The following is a 21,214-nucleotide window of genomic DNA, read 5'->3' on the forward strand; positions in this document are numbered from 1 at the left end:
GGCCGTGAAGATGGCCTTCCGCAAGGCCTACTCCATCAAGGACAAGCTGCAGGCCATCGAGCGCGTCAAGGGCGGCGAGCGGCAGGCCAGTGTGTGCCGCGACTTCGGCGTGCCCGGTGGGACGCTGCGCGGCTGGCTCAAGGACGAGCCCAAGCTGCGCTGGTTCCTGGAGCAGCTGGGCGGCGAGGTGGGCACTCAGCGCAAGAAGATGCGGCTGGCCAACGAGGAGGAGATCGACCGCTCCGTGTACGCCTGGTTCCTGGCACTGCGCCAGCACGGGGTGCCGCTGTCTGGGCCGCTCATCCAGGCGCAGGCCGAGGCCTTCGCGCGCCAAATCTACGGGCCCGAGTGCACCTTCAAGGCCAGCCACGGCTGGTTCTGGCGCTGGCAGAAGCGCCACGGCATCTCCAGCCAGCGCTTCTACGGCGAGGCCGGGCCCCTCGCCCCGGGCCCCGCGCCCGGCCCGCCAGTCAAGGAGGAGCCCGCGCTGCCCTCTGGCGCCGGCCCCCTGCCCGACCGCGCCCCGGCCCCGCCGCCCCCCGCCGAGGGCGGCTACGGCGACGAGCAGATCTACAACGCCAACGTCACAGGCCTCTACTGGAAGCTGCTTCCGGAGCAGGCTGCGCCCCCGGGCGCAGGGGACCCTGGAGCAGGGGGCTGCGGCCGGCGATGGCGGGGCGACCGCGTAACGGTGCTGCTGGCCGCCAACCTGACCGGCAGCCACAAGCTGAAGCCGCTGGTCATCGGGCGGCTGCCGGACCCGCCCAGCCTGCGCCACCACAACCAGGACAAGTTCCCGGCCTCCTACCGCTACAGCCCCGACGCCTGGCTCAGCCGTCCGCTGCTGCGGGGCTGGTTCTTTGAGGAATTTGTCCCGGGCGTCAAACGCTACCTGCGCCGAAGCTGCCTGCAGCAGAAGGCCGTGCTGCTAGTGGCCCACCCACCCTGCCCAAGCCCAGCTGCCAGTATGCCCGCCCTGGAGGACAGCGAGGATGCCCCCGTGCGGTGCAGGCCGGAGCCCCTCGGCTCCCCGGAGGAGCTGCAGACACCGGATGGCGCTGTGCGGGTGCTGTTCCTTTCCAAAGGCAGCAGCCGGGCACACATTCCCGCACCGCTGGAGCAGGGCGTGGTGGCCGCCTTCAAGCAGCTGTACAAGCGCGAGCTGCTACGGTTGGCTGTGTCCTGCGCCAGCGGCTCCCCGCTGGACTTCATGCGCAGCTTCATGCTCAAGGACATGCTCTACCTGGCCGGCCTCTCCTGGGACCTGGTGCAGGCGGGCAGCATTGAGCGCTGCTGGCTGCTGGGCCTGAGGGCCGCCTTCGAGCCCCGGCCGGGCCAGGACAGTGCTGGGCAGCCGGCCCAGGCCGAGGAAGCTGCCGAGCACAGCAGAGTGCTCAGTGACCTCACTCACCTGGCAGCTCTGGCCTACAAGTGCCTGGCTCCCGAGGAGGTTGCAGAGTGGCTGCATCTGGACGATGATGGGGGTCCGCCCGAGGGCTGCCGGGAGGAGGTGGGCCCAGCCCTGCCCCCTGCAGCCCCTCCGGCCCCAGCCAGCCTGCCTTCTGCCATTGGGGGAGGAGAGGAGGAGGAGGAGGCCACAGAGTATGGAGGGGCCTCAGTGCCCACTGCCGGGGAGGCCGTGCGCGGGCTAGAGACAGCTCTGCGGTGGCTGGAGAGCCAGGACCCCAGAGAGGTGGGGCCACTGAGGCTGGTGCAGCTGCGCTCACTCATCAGCATGGCCCGGAGGCTGGGGGGCATCGGGCATACCCCAGCAGGCCCTTATGACGGTGTGTGACCAGGCCAGCCCGGTGACCTTTCTCCTGCTGCATTTGGAGGGAGGGGACACACACAGTCTCCCATCTCCCCTCCCCCGGGGTGGCCCACCCCATGGGTACAGGGGGTTCCAGGAATCCAAGTCCAGCCTGGCTTGGAGGAGCTCTGTTGGTGAGAGGTTGCCCTGCCTCACTGGCACCCCAGTCTCCTGGGGGCCCAGCTGGAAGAGGCCCGGCCCATTCTCCTCTCAGGGCAGGCACATATGCGGGGCATACAAGGCACAGCACCTGTCGGAACAGGTGACTGTGTTCCCGCTCTGGCCCCCGTGGGGCTGGGCCTCCACCCCTGCACCAGTCGAATGCACTGGATGAGGGCTGACACCCCTGTCTGCTGTCGAGCCCTGGTGCTACGTGGCCCCAGAGCCACAGCGCAATCATCTCAGTGGCAAAGCACACCACTTGGTTCTATTTTTTTTTAAACACATTAAATCTGTTTTTAAAGATACTCTTCAGAGGGGCCGTGAGAAAGGGGGCCAGGTGGGCTGGTCTCAGGCCGCCCTGCGGTTGCTATGGAGGTCAGAGGCCCAAAGTACTGGAGCATCACTGTGGAGTGGGGAGGGATAGAGCCCCGTATTCGGGGTTTCTGTAGGTTCCGGGTGCAACAGGGAGATGTAGAGTTCGGTTTCCTTGGATTTTTAGTTTTCCCTAAGAAAACTCTGGTCTGAACAGATCTCTTACTCCATGGGATTGGCAGCTGCCTGGATCTGCGCCCTGGTGACTTGTCCAACGGCAGGAGGGTTTCCCCCGCTTCCTCATTAGCCACAGACCATTTTTTCCAGTCCCAGGGCCCGGAGCCACTTGCATACCTGGAAGCAGGCCCTGGCACTGACAGCCCCCAGTCAATACGCAGTGCCACCGTCTGTGGGCTCTTCTCCCCACCCTCAGACTCTTCTGCCTCTCCCCGGACTGCCAAGGATGTGGCTGACAAGCTGCTCCTGGGAGGCCTAGTTGGAAAGGAGTAAAGGGTCCCAGGGCCTGTCCAACCCTGGTTCTGTTCTGCTCCAGCCAGATCTAGACCTAGAGTCCTGGTTGGACTGGGGCCGGGGATGCCCATGCCTCCCCAGGTAGGGTGGGAAATGCCTTTGCAGAGATGCTGCCTGAGCTGGTGTGAGGGGCAGGGAGCTGGCCTGCTTGCCTCCAGGTGTTGGCCCCTCATCCCCACCTGCCTCCAGTGTCCTAGCAGTGGGAACCTTGAAAACCCGGAGTTGTGGAGTACAGGGCAGCCTGGAGGCTTGCACAGGGAAGGGAAGGGCTGTGCACCAGCTTGGCAGTGGGGCAACTGCAGGGAATGTCCCCCAAAAGTGACTTCTATACAGGTCCAAGAACAAGCAGTTCCTTGGAACTGTCCCCAAGTCAAGCAATATTTACATATATATGTATGTATCTCTATCTCAAAATCTGAGAGCTCAGCGAGGGTGTGGAAGTTTTGGGAAGAAGAAACAGACTCCCTGAGCAGAGCTCAGGGCAGCAGCTCCAGGCATGCCTGCTGAGCCCATCAGGCCAGCCCCACCTACAGGAAGAGCCTCTGGCCTGAACTGCTGGGGATGGGCTGCAGAAAGCCTGAGACATTTGGGCCAGCACCTTCCAGGGGCCCAGGCACCCAAGGCTGGGACACCACCTCTGCTCTGCCAGGCCTGCCTCCAAGGCTCTGAGGAGGAGCTGACTTCACTGGCCACGGTGCCAGTGAGGGCTGCACACCTGGGCCTTGTCCGCAGCCTGGGCAGCTCCTGGTGCTGCCCTTCAGCCCAGCTACTCATTGCTGCTGCATCTTTGGCGAGGCTTTCATCTCCAACCTTTCTTCTCATCTCAGCCCTTTTGTTAGCCTGGGTCCCAGGACGCTGGCATCGGTGCTGGCAGGCCCGCTCCTCTCATCGGGGTGGCTCTGGCCTGTCCCCCAGTACCTGGACGGTCACTTTCTATAAATAAGGCAGCACTAATTTTTGCTATAAGAAAAAAGAGGCCACGGGCGCGGTGGCTCACGCCTGTAATCCCAGCACTTTGGTAGGCTGAGGTGGGTAGATCCCCTGAGGTCGGGAGTTCAAGACTAGCCTGCCCAACGTGGTGAAAACCCCATCTCTGCTGAAAATACAAAAATTAGCTGGGCATAGTTGCAGGTGCCTGTAACCCCTGCTACTCGGGAGGCTGAGGCTGGAGAAATGCTTGAAGCCGGGAGGCAGAGGTGGCAGTGAGCCGAGATTACACCACTGCACTCCAGCCTGGGAGACAGCGAGATTCCGTCTCAAAAAAAAAAAAAAAAAAAAGCAGGTGCAAGCTGGTGGGGACACCAGAAGCCTACCAAGAGTGGATCTGGCTGCTGGCATTTACTAGGAGGGGAACACCCCCTAAACAGGGCTTAAAAAGCATCTCCCTAGCATGGGGTGTGCTAGCACAGGGTGCTATGCGGCAGAGGCTCAGCTGCTGGGCCCTGCTGCTGAGAAGGCTGCTCTGCCCACGCCTGGTCCCATGGGCAGTGCCAGCCATGGATCCCTGCTATCCTGGGTTGGAACCTGGGGCCCTGTCCCAGCCCTGCCTGCAGCTCACTAACCCTCTCTGGGTTCTGCTCAGTGTCTGAAGTGATGGGAAGACCCCGGGGTTGGTGGAGGCCTTTGGGAGGCCAAGTGTTCTTTCCCAAAGCTGCGTGGGTGCCGCTGCCTGCGGGGTCCTGGCTGTGGGCAGACAGCAGGCTGGGGTGAGGCTGCATCTACTTCCTCTAACAGCCATGGCTGCCTGCGGGGCCTGGCCTCTCACTGGCAGATTCTGCACATTCCCTGCAGGCACAGGGGTGGGCAGGGGTGCCTGTGGCCTCGGAGGTGCAGCCAGCTGTCCTCAGCTCGGATGGCCCACAAGAGCCCCCAGCTCCTGTTCACTGCTCTTCCAGCTAGTGATCCCTGTGTCAGCGTCATTGTCGGAGCTCCTGGGCTTGGCGCGGCTGGAGAAGGGAAGGTGCTGAGGAGGGCAAGATGAGCGCAGGTTTTGTTGAAACCACCCGACCTGCATTTTCAGGGGGATAAGGCCACTGCCTCGGCCCAGGGACCTGCAGGCTTGGGGGACCCCCGGATGTCCGCTGAGCTGCGGATGAATCACAATGTGGTGGGAAAGGAAGGGGGACACCCCCAGACTAGGGGGTGGTCCTGCAGGGATCCCAACCCCTTACCTACCTAGTTGAGATGCCCATGGGGAGCAACCCCAGTGGCACGTCAGAGTCCCTGGGCTTGCAGGGTCATGCTCTGTTGAGGCCCTTCCTCTAACTGGTGAGCTTGTTTACAGCTGAGCTCGCCTGGTCAGATGGGCCCAGTGGCTTTATCTAATAAAGGCCGGACATGTCCGCTTTATGAGCATCTCTGTTTTGAAGTCGTATTTTTTAACTCTTGATCCAGTGCTTGGATGAGGAATACCCCCTAGATTAATCGGGGCACAGGGCATAAAAGTGCAACACTGATGAAACATACCACAATCACATCCATCGTTTTCTATCTTAAAGAACCGTTTTTGCCTGGCAGTAAGAGGCACGGGGAGGCCTGGCTGACCACGACGTTCCCTGCCATGCCCTGAGAACCTAAGCCTGTGTCTTTGTTACAGGTCCTCACCAGCTGGGCCAGGAGTGGCTGGATTGGGCTCTCCACCTCCCGAACTGAGCTCACCTAGTACCTAGGGCTGTCAGAGGTCCCGGGGGAGACAGGTGTTGGCTCAAAATCAATGATTTCTCCTTGCAGATGGGCTCAGTGTGAACGCAGGTGGCCCTCAGAAGGGCTGTCCACGTTCCTTTAGGGGGCCACCTGCGCCAGACCCCAGGCTTCCAGACCTGCCCAGGCTTGGCACACAGTCCCCTGGGGTGACTGTGCAGGGGAGACAATTCCATGCCCAACAAAGCCCCCAGGTGATGTACGGGCCTGCAGCAGGCATGGGGAGACCTCTGCCGTCCACAGTGCCTGCACCCTCACTACCTGACACCTGTCCTTGACCAAGGTTGTGGGCCTCAGCTTAGATGGGGCAGGCATTGGACCTTTTTTTTTTTTCCTAAGACAGAGTCTTGCTGTCACCCAGGCTGGAGTGCAATGGGGCAATCTTGGCTCTCTGCAACCTCTGCATCCTGGGTTCAGGCAATTCTGCCTCAGCCTCCCAAATAGCAGGGATCACAGGCACGCGCCACCATATCCGGTTAATTTTGTATTTTAGTAGAGATGGGGTTTCTCCATGTTGGTCAGGCTGGTCTTGAACTCCCGACCTCGTCATCCGCCCGCCTTGGCCTCCCGAAGTGCTAGGATTACAGACGTGAGCCACTGGGCCTGGCCCGGAACTTGGTTTTATTCACCTCTGGTGAAACATGAGCTCACTTGGTGCTCTCCGGCATCTTTATTCCCATCTCCTTAGGCTGACCCTGACAAGTGCCAGGGCCAGGCTTGGACCAAGCAGTCGACTGAGTCAGCCTGCCCCAGGAACCAGGCGGGGGAGGGAGCTTACGGATGGGCTAGGCTCGGGGGAGTAAGAGAGAGCAGGTGGAGGGCAGAAGTCTGTCGCCACAGAGGCAGCTGAGCATGAAGGATGGAGCGTGCTGCTGTCCTGCAGGTGCCCTTAGCCCTGTTTTGCACTGGGGGATTGATCTGCCCAGGCACACAGGAAGATGGCACAGCAGAAGCCGCTGCCCAGCCTCGCTGAGGGCATGCTCCCCACCTCACCTCCAGAGGCTGCTGGGTGAAAGCTGAGCTGCAGCAGTTGGGGCCAGCGTGGGACTGGAGGTCCAGGTGAATCTTGTGGGGCAGGGGATGGAGCTAGGACTGCCTGGCCTGGGCCCTCCCCACCCAAAGGCCCTAGAACCCTAGCCTTCAATCCTGGAGCTTTGCTTCTCCCCTAAGTCCTGGCTTTCCTGACCTGCTGTCTTTTAGGGACATGTGGAGGGGACAAGTCCTGCCGTCAAGAGGCCAGTGTAGTGGTGCCAGAGCCACGGGGCATTCCAGGACCCCGGACCTAGGTGAGGGGCAGGAGGGCCCAGAGCCACCTGGCCACTTGTCAGGAGCTTAGGATCAGGAGAAAAGAGGGAGACTGTATCCCAACCAAAGCCAGGGGTCTGCATTTGTCCTGGCTGGCCAGGGCCACCCTCTCAGACCTCAAGCCGCCCCACCTACCACTGCCCGCCTGGTGCCACCCCAGCACTGCTGAAGACCTGGCCCAGCAGTTCCTCCTCTTTAGCAGAGGACGAGCACACCCACCACAGGCATCTGCTGCTCTGGGCTGCAGGGCAGGCTCCAGCTCCCTGTGGGGGCCCCACCCACAGCAGGCCAGGGCCCCTGGCTTTACTGCAGGGGAGAGGATCTCTTGTGTAGACCCCATATGGCTCGTGCCCCCTAGAGCTGAGATGAGGCAGCTGGCCTGGCTATAGCTGCATGGAGCCACCTGGAAAGCCAAAGGCAAGCCCCGGTTCCAGACCAGGCACTGGGCCAGCCGTGCCTGTTACCATAAGTTCTGTTCATGGCCTCGACCAACAGCCCAACCATGTGGGCAACTGACCAAGATGCCATCTCTTGGGCCCCTCAGAACCTATGTTGCAGCGATGAGGGCTCACTGAAGCAAGGGGCGGGGCAACCACCACGGTGCCTTCTGCTTACCAGGGAAAGAGGAGTGTCCCCACTAGTCAGGGCTCCCCTGCCTGCTGGAACCTCTCAAGTCCTGCCCCCTGCATTTCCCTGTGCGGGGGGAGAAGGAGTGGTAGGAGACCCTCGTGCAGGAGGGAGGGAGCCACAGTCCTTGGGGAAGGGGCACAGGGAGAGGTGAGGGCACAAAGGCAGGCAAGGATGGCCAGAGCCCAGCCTACTTTCTGCTGAGCTCCCTGGCCCGGCAGGTGGCGGCCTCCACAGCGCTCATGGTGGCTGCTCGAAGCCCGCCCTGCTCCAGGGCATGGAGCCCGTAGATGGTGGTGCCACCCGGGGTGCACACATCTGAGCGCAGCTGGGCTGGGTGTTGGCCCTCGTGCAGCAGCATCTTGGCCGTCCCCTGAGGAGAGTGTTAGAGCCTGGTGACCGGGGGAGGTAGCCCGGTCCCCACTGTGCGGCCTGCCCTTGTTGCATCCCCCAACTTTGGCCCCAGCTTCTAGAGCCTGCTGTTTCCCTGCCCACTGGAAGTGGTACAGGCCTGGGCCTTCCCAATGTTCCCCAGAGGCCACCCTCACTCACCAGCAGGGTCTGGGCAGCGATGCGGTGAGCCAGGCTGCTGGGCATGCCCATCTTGACGGCGCCTTCGGCCAGGGCCTCAGAGAATGCACACACCTGTAGCAGCAGCATGGTGGGGGGGGGGGGGGATAGGTGTCAAAGCCTGGGGGCTCAGAACCTTCAGGAACAAGGCCCAGAGCACTAGCCATGGATGGCCAGAACTAAGGCCTGAGCCCAAGGGTCTGCAAAGGGGCTGGCCTTGAAGATCCCCAGGGCAGTGAAGTCCCAGGGACAAGCAGAGCTCCCAGTGGGCCTGGAGACCAACCATGCAGGCCTCAAGGTTGGACTCTGAGGGCAGAGGCTGTCAGAGGGACTAGGGTGGGCCCCTCTTTGCCAAGCGTGGGGCGGGGGATGGACGAGGCAATACTCACGAAGGCCACGCCACTGCCACTGAGGCCAGTGTGGATGTCAACGTAGGCTTCAGGCACCTCCTCACACCGCCCACAGGCCTCCAGCAGATGCTGCAGGAGCTTGGTCTCGCTGCTCCCCACGTGGCGGCCCCGCGCCATCACTATGGCCCCTTCCTGGACCACACAGGGCAGGTTGGGCAAGACCCGCAGCACCCGTGTGTTTGGCGGCAGCAGCTGGCCAGAGAGAGGCCAGAATCAGGGATTCTGTAGGACTGGGCCCTGCTGGGAGGCCTCCAGCATCTGCCTCCCAGGTACAGCACCAGGAGGGAACCCTAAGCCCAGACACTTGACCCAGGTGGGCCACCGGCCACCTCAGGCTCTCTGGGGGGCTACCTGCCACCCGAGCCTGGCCAGCAGAGCCTATGCTGGGATCAAGGCCTTAGTCCAAGGGACACTCACCTCCTCCAGGGTGCTCAGAGACACCCCAGCAGCCACGGACACCAAGATGTGTTCAGCAGTGACCACAGGAGCCACCTCTGCCAGGACAGCTGGCAGGATGTGGGGCTTGGTGGCAAAGATGACGAGCAGGCAGCTCTGCAGCACCTCCTGGTTGGAGTGGGTGGTCTGGCAACCCAGAGCCTGTGCCAGGGACACCAGGACCAGGCCTCAGGGGCTGTGTGAGCAGCACACCCTCTCCACCACAGCCCTTCCTGCTGGAGGCCACACATTCCCATGGGTCCCAGGGTCTCTCCCATTGCAAGTGTCTAGACCACCCCAACTTCTCCAATGCCCAAGACTCACCCAGACTAACCCTGCTTCTCACAGGCCATCCTGATGTCAGAGCCTCCCCAAGCCCTGAGCCCTCCATCCGCAGTGAATGTCTGTGACCACCACCCCAGCATGCAAACACACACATGCACATGCATGCACTCACGAGCACGCATTCACATATACACACGTGCAGACACATGTACTCACAAGCACACATACACACGTGCACATGCATGCACTCATGAGCACACACGTACACACACACGCATACACTCACGAGCACACACGTGTACACACACCCACTCACGAGCGTGCATTCGTGTACACGCACGCACTCATACACATGTGCGTGTGCACACATGAGCACATACGTGCACACGAATACACTCACGACCACATAGGTGCACATGCATGTACTCATGAGCATGCACTCACACACACGTACACACACGCAGTGACATACACACACATGTGCAAACGCACGTGAGCATGCACTCATATATACACACGTGCACATGCATGCACTCACACGCATACACACACACACAAACACTTTGCTTTGGCCCTCCACAACCTTACTTTCCTCCTGGCCTCTCATCTCCCTTTCCCCAGCCCAGACCAGCCAGTCTCCAAACTCCAGCTAAATAAACCACCCATCTTTGGCTTTAATAAATGTCTTAGTGGGACAGGAGTCAAGAGCTATCCTGGGCTCTGGAGGGTATGAAGAACCTGGGCTCTGTGCTCACTTGAAAGTGACATAAGTTCCTGTCAGTTGGTGCACTGGCCACTATGTGCTGAGCCTCCACTTTTCCTGGAAAGAAAGGAAAAGGAAAAGGGGTTGGTGAGGGGGTGGGATAAGGATGGCAGTGAGAAGAGAGGGAGGAGCTCACCTGGCCTCTCAGGCTCAGCCACGCCGGGCCCATTATGGGCCCCCTCCTGGCCTCAGGAACCCAAAGCGGGATGCACCATTCACTGGGCCCAGGCAATCATATCCATTGATTCTACTTGGCAGTCAACGCCCCTGACTGCTGCTGAGTGTGGAGGCCAGGAGCTGGCCTCGTTGGTGAGGAAACAGATCCCTGGGGCCTCTGTCTCCAGGGAAGGGAAGGCTGCCTGGAGCAGAAGAGGAACACCAGGCCTTGGGGGAGTGTGGTGGGTACAAAGGCAGCTGATTGGCCACAGAGGGCCCAATGGCGGCCCAGGTTCCTCGGGAGGGAGAGTCTGCGCTGGGATGTCCAAAAAGAGGCTAAATGCCTACTTGGTAGAAATCATCTGCTTCTGTGGGGTACAGGGGTGGAGAGACTGGGTTAGATTTTGGTAAGGTCGAACAGGAAGACAGAAGTGTACACTACAACCTAAACCCACAGCAACTAATCATGACAGTGCCAGCCATACACACCAGTACTAGGCTCAACATTAGACATATTGTCTCATTTAACCAGTACAGCTCTGGGAGGCATGTGGTACTGCCGGGTTTCACAGGTAAAACTCACAGTAAGCAATTTCCTGATGGATCTTGATTCTTCTGGACCCTGAAGTATGGCTGAAGGCAGGGAGCCAAGGGTCACCCAGCTCTCCCTACCCACAATCTGCAGAGAGGCTTCTAAATGCCTGGAGAAGTATATGGTCAGCATCAATATCCCGGCTATAAAGCAGTGTTTCTCAACAGGGGATGACTTTACCTGTCTCCTCCCCTCACCCAGGGGACATTCGGCAGTGTCTGGAGGCATTTTTTGGCTGTCACAACATAGGGGTGCTACTGGCACAGGATGGACGGTCTGGCCCAGGTGTCCCTAGAGCTAAGGTGTCTGGGAGAGAAGCCCTGCTGCTCGGAGAGGGGCTAGCGCGCAAAGAGAACATCAGAGGCTGGAAGAGGTGAGCCTGGCCAAGGCCACGCGGCCAGGAAGCCGGTCACGGAAACGGCACCTAGCCACGTGTAACTCAAATCTTCCCGCAGCCACGTCAAAAAAGTAAGAGGAAACAGGCGTGACTCCGGCTGCACCCAGCGGAGCTGAGACCCGAGTGGCTGGGCTCGCGCCTCCGGCCCCACTCTCGCGGCAGGACACCTCCCACGGGGCTACTCCCACGCCAGGCCGCAGGCCCAGCCCCGCGCCGCCCCACCTGCTCTGATGAGGCCCTGCGCGATGGCCCCCGCCATGCGGCCCGCGCCCACGAAGCCCACGCGCCGCGTAGCCGGCCCCGCAGCCGCCATCTTGTCGCCCCGCTCCGGCCGGCTTTTTGTCCGCACTCTACTGGTTCGCAAGGCGCGGGAACCCCGCCTCTCGCTGCTTATTGGCCCGAAGAGGCTAGGCCTCTCTGTCCATTGGCTGAGGGAAACTGGGGGCGGGGCCGGCGGAGCGCGGAGTGGTCCCGGTCGGGCGTGCGAGGACCGGCTCTCGGTTTCCCGGAGGGGAGGGGTCGCGAAGCGGGTTGCGGGGCTTGTCCGGAGCGTGCGGTCACTGAGGTCCAGCCGACGACAGACGGTGGAGCCGCGGGGAAGCACGAGGGGTGGAGGCCCAGGTCACGGAGAGCTGGCCGGGTCCAGGGGCCTGAGATCGACGGGAAGGGGAGGGGACAGTCGGGAAGGGGGGGGCGTCATTTTTAATGACATAAGGAAAATAAGGCTTGAAGATCTGAGTGCGATTTTGTTTTCATCATCCAATCTAAGGCTGCATGTTACAGATGGCATTTTCTTCTGAAGCCTTTGACATTTTCTAAGCTCTTCAGTAATGAAATCCTCTCATTGATTCAACATTTACTGTGCAGCTGCAGCCTCTGGGCCCTGCTCTGGGCCTGGGCAAGGCCACCCCACAGCAGCAGATGGGACAGGCTGGACCCCACCCTGCAGCCCTGCTTGTTGGCTGTGTAGACGGACTACAGTCAGCACACACGAAGGACGGCCACAGTGTCAAGGCTCTGAAGCAAATGACGTAGAGAGCGACAGAAAGCCACCAGGAGGCTGCTTCGGCCACCGTGGCCAAGAAATGTGGGCGGTGGACACTTTGCGCCAGCACACAGTGTCAGCAGCTGTCTCTCCTGCTACCTTGGATCCTGCTAGCCCCTTCCCACACAGACTCCCTGGATTTTCTCGCAGGCCCCCTGCGCCAGTGATGGCTTGGGACCCAGGCTATGGGGAGGTGAAAGGGGCCGGAGGCATCCAGTGCCATGCCGTCATACATAAGGACAAAAGTCATCATAAACAAGTACACTGAGTCAAGGTGAAGGAGGGGTGCTGGCTGAGTGCCCAGGGCCACAGTGAGAAAAGAGGGTCCAGTCCTGTTCAGCTTCTCCGTCCATGCCGGGCCAGGCTTCTGAACATCCGTTGGGAGCCCTCAGCTGACCTGAACACCCAGCCACCCATGGCTTGTGTCCAGGGCACCTCTGCTCTTGGCTGGGCTTCTTCCCACTGTTCCTCACCTGGCGGATCCAAGTGGCCACACAGGCACCACCCTCTCCAGGAGGCCTTTCCTGAACCCCCACATGGGCAGAGCCTTTATCCACAAAGGGCTGGTGCCAGGGGATACACTGTGAACGAGGCCAACCCACCTCCTGGAGCTCCAGGTCCTGGGATGTTAGCATGAGGGGTGGGGGTTGAGGCGGGACTCTCAGAAGTTTGCAGACAAACAATCCCAGCAGGGCAGGGTGGATGCTCAGAGAGGGGCTGAGATGGTGCTGTCAGGGAAGGTGTTTGGAGGCTGGGCCACCTCAGCTGAGGCCTAAAAGGTGGGGAGGCCTTGACCCAAGAGGAGGCCAGTCTCAGGGGAGGCCTAGAAGACACCTTGGCTTGCCTGACACAAAGGGGCAGTGACAGATAAGGTGAGTGGTTGGCTGGGTGCAGGACACAGGTCTGGACTCAGTGCTGGGACAGGGAGGACACACCAGTGCTGCCCAAATTAACAAAGGAAGAAGTGAAGCAGCAAGCACTACCTGCAGCCAGAAGGCATCCTGTGCGTGAAGACAGCACAGGGCACCCAGGAGAGGGACCCTGAGAAGAGGCAGGCCCAGGGTTGGGCCAGGAGCCAGGGAGGGTGTCTGGGTCCTGGGCGTGGGGGACCAGAGGGTTCTAGCCTAGAGGCTCCCTCTGTACAAGGTGCTGAGAAAGGGGGTGACAGGCAAGCTGGGGCCTGGAGCCCAGTGCTCCTGGTCCATACCCCAGTACCACCCTGCCTGGGTGAGGCACTGTCCCGGGAACCATTCTGGCCTTTGCTGTCTCCGCTCTGAGAATGGAGGGGGGGAAGAAATGACACCCCACCTCTGGTGACTGGAGCTGACCTGTCCAGCAGGCAGCTGTCCCTCTCCATGGGACGAGGCCAGGTGGGGACCCACACCCAAGCCTGAGAGCCACAGAGATGAGGGGCCAGGTCAGGGGAAGCCTGAGCCACTGAATCATCAGCCTGCCCTCAGATCCACCCGTGGGCCCAGCTTGCCTGGCTCACTAGATGTTTCTGGTGCACTAGACCAGTTTCCCCAGAGCTCTCAGGCTGAAGCAGGGAGGCCCTAGTGAGCTCAAGTTACTCAGGCCTGCAGGTGGCCACACGTGGAGGGGCTAGGACTGACCCTGCTCTGCACATCCTTGTCCACGCCAGTCTCATTGCTGCCTTCCTGCTGCCTGCCCACATGCGTGCCTTCCCATCTCCAGCTTCTGCAGCCTTTCCACCCCAGGGAGTCACCAGCTCTCGGGGGGCTGAACAGCAAGCCAGGGGGACAGTGGGTACCACGGCTGGCCAGGCTCGGGGGCAGTACCTGGGTGTGGGGCATGGCTCAGCACAGAGCTGCCAAGCCCAGGCCTGTGAAAAAGCAGTTTATTGGCTCCCAGGGAGTGGGACACAGGATCAGAGTGGACACGCGCAAGGCCGGGGGCCAGTGTGGGGAGCAAAGCACCGGGCCTGCCCGGGCCCTGGTTTCCCTGAGGACTGATGTGAATGGGGGCCCCACTGGATAGATGCTTGGGGCTGTAGAGCGGACAGAATGTGGGCCCAGGTGGTGCCCTCAGCTCCTGGCAGGGTTGATGGGTGGTGGCTCTGCCAGCCGATGGTCCGCCGGCACCTGCTCCTGCCTTCCAGCTTCATTTCCGGGCCTGCTCGTAGTTGTCAGTGAACCAAGCACAGGTCTCCTTCACCGCTGCAGAGGTGGGCAGGGAGGGCCATGGGCAGGGAGGGCCAGGGCCACGTGGGAGGAAGTGGGGGGTGTCCCAGGGACAGAGAAGTCACCCCTCTGAGCTTTGGCGTCCCACCTCCAGGGCAGTATAGGCTCTGAGGGGGGCGCCTCACCTCTGCCCTGGTAGGGAGCATGAAGGAGAGGCTGGGGCAGGCCAGCAGGTGTGCGGGCCACCAAGTGGAGGGCTGTGGGGTCGGGGCTCACCCTGCTTGAAAGGTGTGAACCGGAAGTCGGGCAGGTAGGTCCTCAGCTTGCTGTTACTGGCTGTCTTCTTAAACTGCCCATCCGACTTGGTTGTATCAAACTGCATGCTTTGTCAAGGCCACAGCGAGAGGACCAACTCCACTCCCAGCCCCCGCAGCTTGCCCTTGAACCTCTGCCATTCCCAGGGAGCCACAGCAGAGCTCCTCCGCCTGCCAGGGTGGGAATCCTCCCTCCACAGTGTCCCACCCACGCTGGCCCTGTGCCGGGAGGCCATGGAGCCTGCCAAGGGGCCCCCATCCAACCCCCAGCACTGGAGCCAGAGGATACGGTGACCTCCCCATGGAAGTCCATGGCCTCCACCACCGCCTCGGCTGCCTCTTTGATGGAGACCTCATCTTCCTCGCCCACTGTGGGGAGCCACCGGGTCAGGCCTCCCCTTGCTGCCCCCCAACTGCTCATGAATATTCCTGCTCCTACCCCTCAGCCAGCCTCCCAGGACAGCCTTGGATCCTGTCCCACCATGGAGGAAGGGCGCTGAGGGCTGAGGTGCCCACCTGAAAGTATGATGGGCTCCACTTCATTGTACTCCCGCAGGACCCAGATAAAGAGCTGGGCCAGGTCCTACAGGTCAGACAGGTAGGGTCAAGAGGCCATGGGTATAGCCACAGGTCCCCTCTCCCAAACACCCCTCCCGGGGAGTCCATACTGTTCTCCTTGTTCAGTGGGGGCTCAGCCTGGGGACCAGGGGTCCCTCCTTTCTCCCGCGGAGCTCAGAGCTACACCAGTGACCCCTGGAAGCAGGAGGCTATGGGGCCTCACGAGAACCAGAGATGGTTCCTCTCGGAGCTCAGCCCAGACTCTCTCCTGGTCCGAGGCTCCCTCCTGCACCGCCTCCCCGACAGCCCAGCAGGGGCAAGTTCTCTGGGGAGAGCTATGCCTTCCTTGACGCACCAGTGAGTATATGAACTGCCGCCGCGGCTTCCCGGTACCCCACACCGTCAGGGCCGAGCCGCTGCCTGCAGATTCGGGGAGGGAGCAGGTGTCAGAGGCACTGGGTCACCTCCTCTGGAGCTGAGCCCGGCCCCATCGGGCAGACGCACTCACTCTTGGCCAGGTGCACCTTGTGGATGAGGCCAGGCAGCACATGGCCATCCTCGATGTTGAAGTTGTCATGGGGCCCAAAGACGTTGGTGGGGATGACAGCGGTGAAGGTGCAGCCGTACTGCTGGAAGTAGGCCCTGCGGAGGCACAGTGTCTCCTGCCCTCATCCTGGGCCCGCGATCCCACCCCAGGCTGCTGCTGGCCTCTTACTGAGGCTGGCACGAAGACCCGACCCGGCCGGCCCCACCCGCCCCTGGGGGCCCTCTCCCCCACTCCTGGCTGGGCCTCAGCAGGACGGGTGTGAGGACCTGTTCTGCACGTCGATCATCCTCTTGGCATACGAGTACCCAAAATTGCTGCTGTGGGGCGGCCCATTGTGGATCTGCGGGGGCGGGAGAGGCAGAGGCCACTACTTTCTGGCCCCGCCCACAGGCTCCCCAGCCCCGCCCACAGCCAGGCCCCGCCCCTCACCATGGTCTCGTCTATCGGGTAGGTCGTCTTGTCAGGGAAGATACAGGTGGACAGGCAGGACACCACCTTGCAGGCGCCCACCTCGAAGGCCGAGTGCAGGACGTTGTCGTTGATGTGCACATTGTTTCTCTGCAGGGTGAGGTGGGGACCGATCAGGCTCCCCAGCTCAGATCCTAGCCCTTACTTGCTCCTCCAGATGCAGAAGTGGAGATATACCCTGCCCTTCAGCCATGGCAGGACCCAAACCTGCCCATCCTAACCCTTTTGGGACAAGATGAAGCCTCTGGGCTTACAGACACCACTGCTCTCCAGCCCCACCAAGGCTGGAGGAGGGGCTGGCTCTGCCTTCCAGTGTGAGGAGAAAACCACACCCCCAGCTCAGGGATGGACCCCACACAGGAGGCTGCTGAGGTCAGGGCAGGTAGGGGAGGCTGGGAAGGAGTCCAGTCTGGCCCTGGGCTGGGCTGGGGCTCCCACTACATGGGGAACGGGGCAGGCTACTTCACCACCCTGGAGGAGCTCCCATCTGGCTCTACCCCCCAGGATTAATGAAGCCTGCCCTTGCCAGGTCCCCCCGCAAGCCCCACTTCCTGTGCATGAACTAGACACGGCATGGCTGGAGCACTGGGACTGGTCTTGGGAGAAGGGAGAGGTGGTGGCCAGGCAGCCTGCTGGGAAGGCCGACACACCGACAAGGAGGGCTCTGGGGTGACAGGGCTCTTGGGCAGAATCTGGTCTGAGCCTCTGCTGACCCTAGTGCCTCCTGCACTTAGCAAAGCCAGCTAAGGCAAGGCTGCTGCCTAGAGACGTGTGGGGTCAACCCTCCGGGACACAGCTAGCCATGGCAGGGCCCTTACACCACGCCCCCTTCCCCCAGGCACAGGCAGCAGGTGCACAGAGCTCTGTTTACACCCCTGCACCCTGGAGTGTGCGGTGGGCCCAGCTCAGGGGAGCTGGGCCAGTACAGTCCTGGGAGCCAGAGGCTCCAGAGGCCCTGGGGACTTAGGGGGCAGGAACCAGCTGCTAGTCCCACGTGGCCTCTGGCTCCTTTCAGCTTCCCAATGCTGCAGGTCAGCCCCACAGCTTTTCCTTCTGGGCCAAGTGCCTCCAGGCCCACCTGCATTGCCCCTCTGTCCACAGTACCAAGTGTGAGTGACTAGGGGTCCCTCAGGGGCTGCCCCCACCAGGCTGTGCCAAGCCCTGATCCTCAGGGACTTCCTGGGGTGGGAATGTGGGCCTGTGAGAGTGGGAAGGCCGCCAGGAAGTTCCCAGAACCTGGGATCCTGGTTTCCAGTGCTTGCTGGGGCCACCCTCACTTACCCAGAAGTCCAAATTGTATTTGATATTCCGGAACAGGCCCCCCACCATTGCAGCAAGATGGATGACATGCGTGGGTCGGACCTTCTCAAACAGGGCGCGGGTCTGTGCTGCATCCCTGTGGGGAGCCAGGCTGTCAGGAGGCTCTGGAGGGAACCAGCACTCCAGGGTTGTGTGCTGAGTGCAGGGACTGGGTGGGACTATGGCAGGAGGAACAGTCAAAAGGGAGGGTGGCCCCAGGGCCTGGCTGGTGTGAGGGTGCAGGCTTCCAGGAAGAGATGGGAGGGTGTTGGTCCAGGAACACAGCCAAGCACACCCAGGCCAGGCCAGCCACCTGGCAGGAAGGACGCAGACACACAGCTACTGCTAGACTCAGGAACAGGCCCAGCCTGGAGCTCTTAGTTCTGGGGTCAGGGGTAGGATGGGGAGGAGGGCTGATCTCGGGATGGGCTCACTCACGTGAGATCGGCATCTTTGGAGGAGACAAACACCCAGTCTTCTCCAGGAAGTCCAGCTCCATCTGCTACCACCTTCTGGATGGCTTTGCCTACCAGCCCAGAGCCCCCTGTCACTAGAATCCGCATGGACCCCTGGGGTTCACCCATGTCAGTTGCACCTGTAGTGTCAAATTGTGGGAGGCCGAGGCCATTATGCTCCCATCCTTTGGAACCTCACTCTTCTGTGGCAACTGGCACAGAGTGAGGCCCTCAGGGTGGGGACATAGTCCACTGGCAACCAGAAAGACCCAGCTGGACAGAGGCACCCCCTCGTCGCAGCCCTGTTCCCCAGGGAGCCCTCAGCCTACTCAGGGGTCCTCAGGGGTCCTGAGCTACCACCCAGCCCAGAGCAGCGGGTCCCAACCCACGACCCCCCACTGGGCCGATAAAAGGTACATTCTTCTCCCCTCTGGCTGATAAGAGGGGAGGCAGACAACCTTGGGACTGGGGCTCCTGGCGCAAGTCGTTAACACGGCTTGCAGCCAAAGCCCGCATGCTAGGGACAGGCACGAAGCGGCGCCTGTGTGCAGCCCACGCCCACTTGAGGCTGGCTGGTCCTGGAGAGCCCTGGCCAGCCAGATTCCTCCAGGGCAGGACAGGCCTTGGGGCGCAGCCACCCCCAAGGATCCTATACTGGGAGCCGAAAACCTGCTCGGGCTCTGCGGCAGGGCCCCAGGACCAGCTCTTATGGGAGGGGGCCCTGTGCAGGCATCGCGTCGCTCCCAAGCACGCGAGGAGACCTCACCGCAGCCGGACCCCCTACCACGGCCCCAGGCTGCCCCCACGCCCCTCGATCCCAGACCCCCACAGCGTTCCCTGACTCTCACGGAGCATCCAGGGCCCAGGGTGAGGCTCAGTCCGGTGCCACCTCACCTGCGTCCAGCCCCACCGCCGGCTCCCCGACAGCGGCTTCCGGCTGGGTGTGCTCCGAGTACGCGCGACGCCAGGTGGGGGGCGGGGTCGGGGTGGGGGAGCTGGGGCGGGGCACTCTGGGAAATGGAGTCCCGGGGACGCGCAGCGTCCCGGGCGCTGCTGGGACTTGGAGTCCGCGGCCGCAAAGCCGCTTGGGAAGCGCCGTCTCTCCCGCCGGCCGAGCGCTGGAGGGTCCCCAGGGGAGGTGCGGAGCCGCAGCTTCCTTAGCCCGCCGGGCCCTGGGCCCAGGCCCTGCTTGGGGCGGCTGGAGCACACGAGATGAGGGCCGGAAGGCAGCGCCGCGCGGGCTGCCCACGGCGTCAGGGGGAGCCTCGTGGGCGCTGGGGCCTGGCGGGCTCACGCTGCGGCGTCTCTCTCGGCTCCCCTTCCCTCCCGGGGTTCCACCCCCGAATCCGCAGACCTCGCTCTGCAGCCGCCTGGATTCCGGCCGCGATGAGGAGCCCGGGTTGTCGTCCCAAACCCGTGCGCTGTCACCCGACCCCACGGGGACGCCCAGGCTCGGGCAGCAAGCAGCAAACAACCCCAGAGTTACGGCGGGTCACGATGGGTGACAGTGGGTCACGGCGGTTTAAGGAGGATCACAGCGGATCACGATGGGTCACGGCGAGTCAAGGAGCGTCGTGGCGGCTCACAGTAGGTCCCACGGTCGCGCTGCCAGCCGCCAGCTGCTCCTGCCCTCGGCTCAGAGCCCAGTCCTGCTGTCTGGGGCGGGAGGGGGTGGCAGCCCGGCCCTGGCATCGGGAGGCCCCCGTCAACGTCTTCCATCGGAGTGCAAGCATTTAAAAGCAGTCACGGCCCAGCGCGGTGGCTCAGGCCTGTAATCCCAGCACTTTGGGAGGCCGAGGCGGGCGGATCATTTGAAGTCAGGAGTTCGAGACCAGCCTGGCCAACATGGTGAAACCCAGTATCTAATAAAAAAACAAAATTAATCTGGGGTAGTGGCGCGCGCCTGTAATCCCAACTACTCGGGACGCTGAGGCAGGAGAATCGCTTGAATCCGGGTGGCGGAGGTTGCAGTGAGCCGAGATGGCGCCACCGCACTCCTGCCTGGGCGACAGAGCGAAACTCCATCTCAAATAAAAGCAGTCACTCAGGCTGACAAGGGTCAGGGAAATGGGTGGTCCGTCCTGCCACCTTAACATCTTGCTATGAAAGGACGTTTCATGATGCTAACGTTTAAAGACATCCGTAAAGCGATGGCTTTTATCTGACCGGAAGTCAGCAAAACATTAGAGATGACTGAAGTGAGTCGCTGCTGGGCATGTTCACCTGCTCTGGTGATGGGCAGGCAGCATTGCTTAGTGAAGACTTCATAATTTCTAAATTATTATATATTTCTTCCATAAAAATTGTTTTCTTCATTTCAGCAAAGTTACCAATATGTTATTAAAAAGTCACATAATTTGTATTCTATTGACCGTAATGTCCAATTACACAACCTTTCTTAAGTCATTGTACTTTTTCTTTTCTTTTTTTTTTTTTTTTGGTGGGTGTCTTGTTCTGTTGCCCAGGCTGGAGTGCAGTGGCCTGATCTCAGCTCACTGCAAGCTCCACCTCCTGGGTTCACGCCATTCTCCTGCCTCAGCCTCCAGAGTAGCTGGGACTACAGGTACTGCCACCATTCTCGGCTAATTTTTTGTATTTTTTAAGAGACGGGGTTTCACCATGTTTGCCAGGATGGTCTCGATCTCCTGACCTCGTGATCCGCCCGCCACGGCCTCCCAAAGTGCTGGGATTACAGGCGTGAACCACCGCACCCGGCCTGTACTTCTTTTTTGTTTTCGGAGATGCATTCTTGCTGTGTTGCCCAGGCTGGTCTCAAATTCCTGACCTGATCACTCGAATTCAAGCAATCCTCCTGCCTTCACCTCCCAAAGCTCTGAGATTACAGGCATAAGCCACTGCACTCGGCTTGTACTTTTCTTTTAAAAATTGGTTCCGCGGGGAGTGATAGCTTACGCCTGTAATCCCAGCCCTTTGGAAGATGGAGGTGGGCGGATCACCTGAGGTCGGGAGTTCAAGACCAGCCTGAGCAACATGGAGAAATAATGTCTCTACTAAAAATACAAAATTAGCTGGACATGGTGGCGCATGCCTGTAATCCTAGCTACTCGGGAGGCTAAGGCAGGAGAATCGCTTGAACCCTGGAGGTGGCGGTTGCAGTGAGCTGAGATCCTGCCCCTGCATTCCAGCCTGGGTGACAGAGCAAGACTCTGTCTCAAAAAAAAAAAAAAAGAAAGATTCAATCTGGAGACTCTTTTCTGTTGAGTCAGTAGAAACTGAAATTATCAAAGAAATCCATAATTCCTTTTTTTTTTTTTTTTTTCATGTTTCTCATGCCTCAGCCTCCCAAGTAGCTGGGACTACAGGTGCATGCC

General features: G+C 60.9%; 3 protein-coding genes across 5 annotated transcripts; 1 reads left to right on the forward strand and 2 right to left on the reverse strand.

Moving 5' to 3' along the window:
- Positions 1 to 6: 6 nt before the first annotated feature.
- Positions 7 to 2,277, forward strand: TIGD5 (tigger transposable element derived 5). The gene has a single exon (XM_023201395.2). The coding sequence runs from the start codon at positions 11 to 13 to the stop codon at positions 1,793 to 1,795; it is 1,785 nt and encodes a 594-aa protein (XP_023057163.2). The 5' UTR covers positions 7 to 10; the 3' UTR covers positions 1,796 to 2,277.
- A 3,839-nt stretch (positions 2,278 to 6,116) lies between these two features.
- On the reverse strand, positions 6,117 to 11,666 carry PYCR3 (pyrroline-5-carboxylate reductase 3). Of its 2 annotated transcripts, XM_026449707.1 has the most exons (6): positions 11,278 to 11,666; positions 9,903 to 9,967; positions 8,845 to 9,024; positions 8,407 to 8,619; positions 8,000 to 8,092; positions 6,117 to 7,820 (listed from the first exon to the last, which is right to left on the reverse strand). In XM_026449707.1, the coding sequence occupies exons 1-6, from the start codon at positions 11,366 to 11,368 to the stop codon at positions 7,638 to 7,640; spliced, it is 825 nt and encodes a 274-aa protein (XP_026305492.1). In that variant the 5' UTR covers positions 11,369 to 11,666; the 3' UTR covers positions 6,117 to 7,637. The 2 variants fall into 2 exon arrangements, with proteins under 2 accessions (XP_026305492.1, XP_026305491.1); XM_026449706.1 differs by lacking the exon at positions 9,903 to 9,967 and having other exon boundaries at positions 10,650 to 11,412.
- A 2,274-nt stretch (positions 11,667 to 13,940) lies between these two features.
- Positions 13,941 to 19,466, reverse strand: TSTA3 (tissue specific transplantation antigen P35B). Of its 2 annotated transcripts, none has more exons than XM_023200411.3 (11): positions 18,777 to 19,466; positions 17,866 to 18,022; positions 17,410 to 17,524; positions 16,090 to 16,218; positions 15,927 to 16,000; positions 15,622 to 15,755; positions 15,469 to 15,533; positions 15,072 to 15,138; positions 14,845 to 14,924; positions 14,427 to 14,617; positions 13,941 to 14,277 (listed from the first exon to the last, which is right to left on the reverse strand). In XM_023200411.3, the coding sequence occupies exons 2-11, from the start codon at positions 18,009 to 18,011 to the stop codon at positions 14,247 to 14,249; spliced, it is 1,032 nt and encodes a 343-aa protein (XP_023056179.1). In that variant the 5' UTR covers positions 18,012 to 18,022; positions 18,777 to 19,466; the 3' UTR covers positions 13,941 to 14,246. The 2 variants fall into 2 exon arrangements, with proteins under 2 accessions (XP_023056179.1, XP_023056180.1); XM_023200412.1 differs by having other exon boundaries at positions 13,942 to 14,277; positions 14,518 to 14,617.
- Between the last annotated feature and the right edge of the window lie 1,748 nt (positions 19,467 to 21,214).

This window comes from Piliocolobus tephrosceles, chromosome 7 (assembly GCF_002776525.5).
Source record: "Piliocolobus tephrosceles isolate RC106 chromosome 7, ASM277652v3, whole genome shotgun sequence".
Lineage (NCBI taxonomy): Eukaryota > Metazoa > Chordata > Mammalia > Primates > Cercopithecidae > Piliocolobus > Piliocolobus tephrosceles.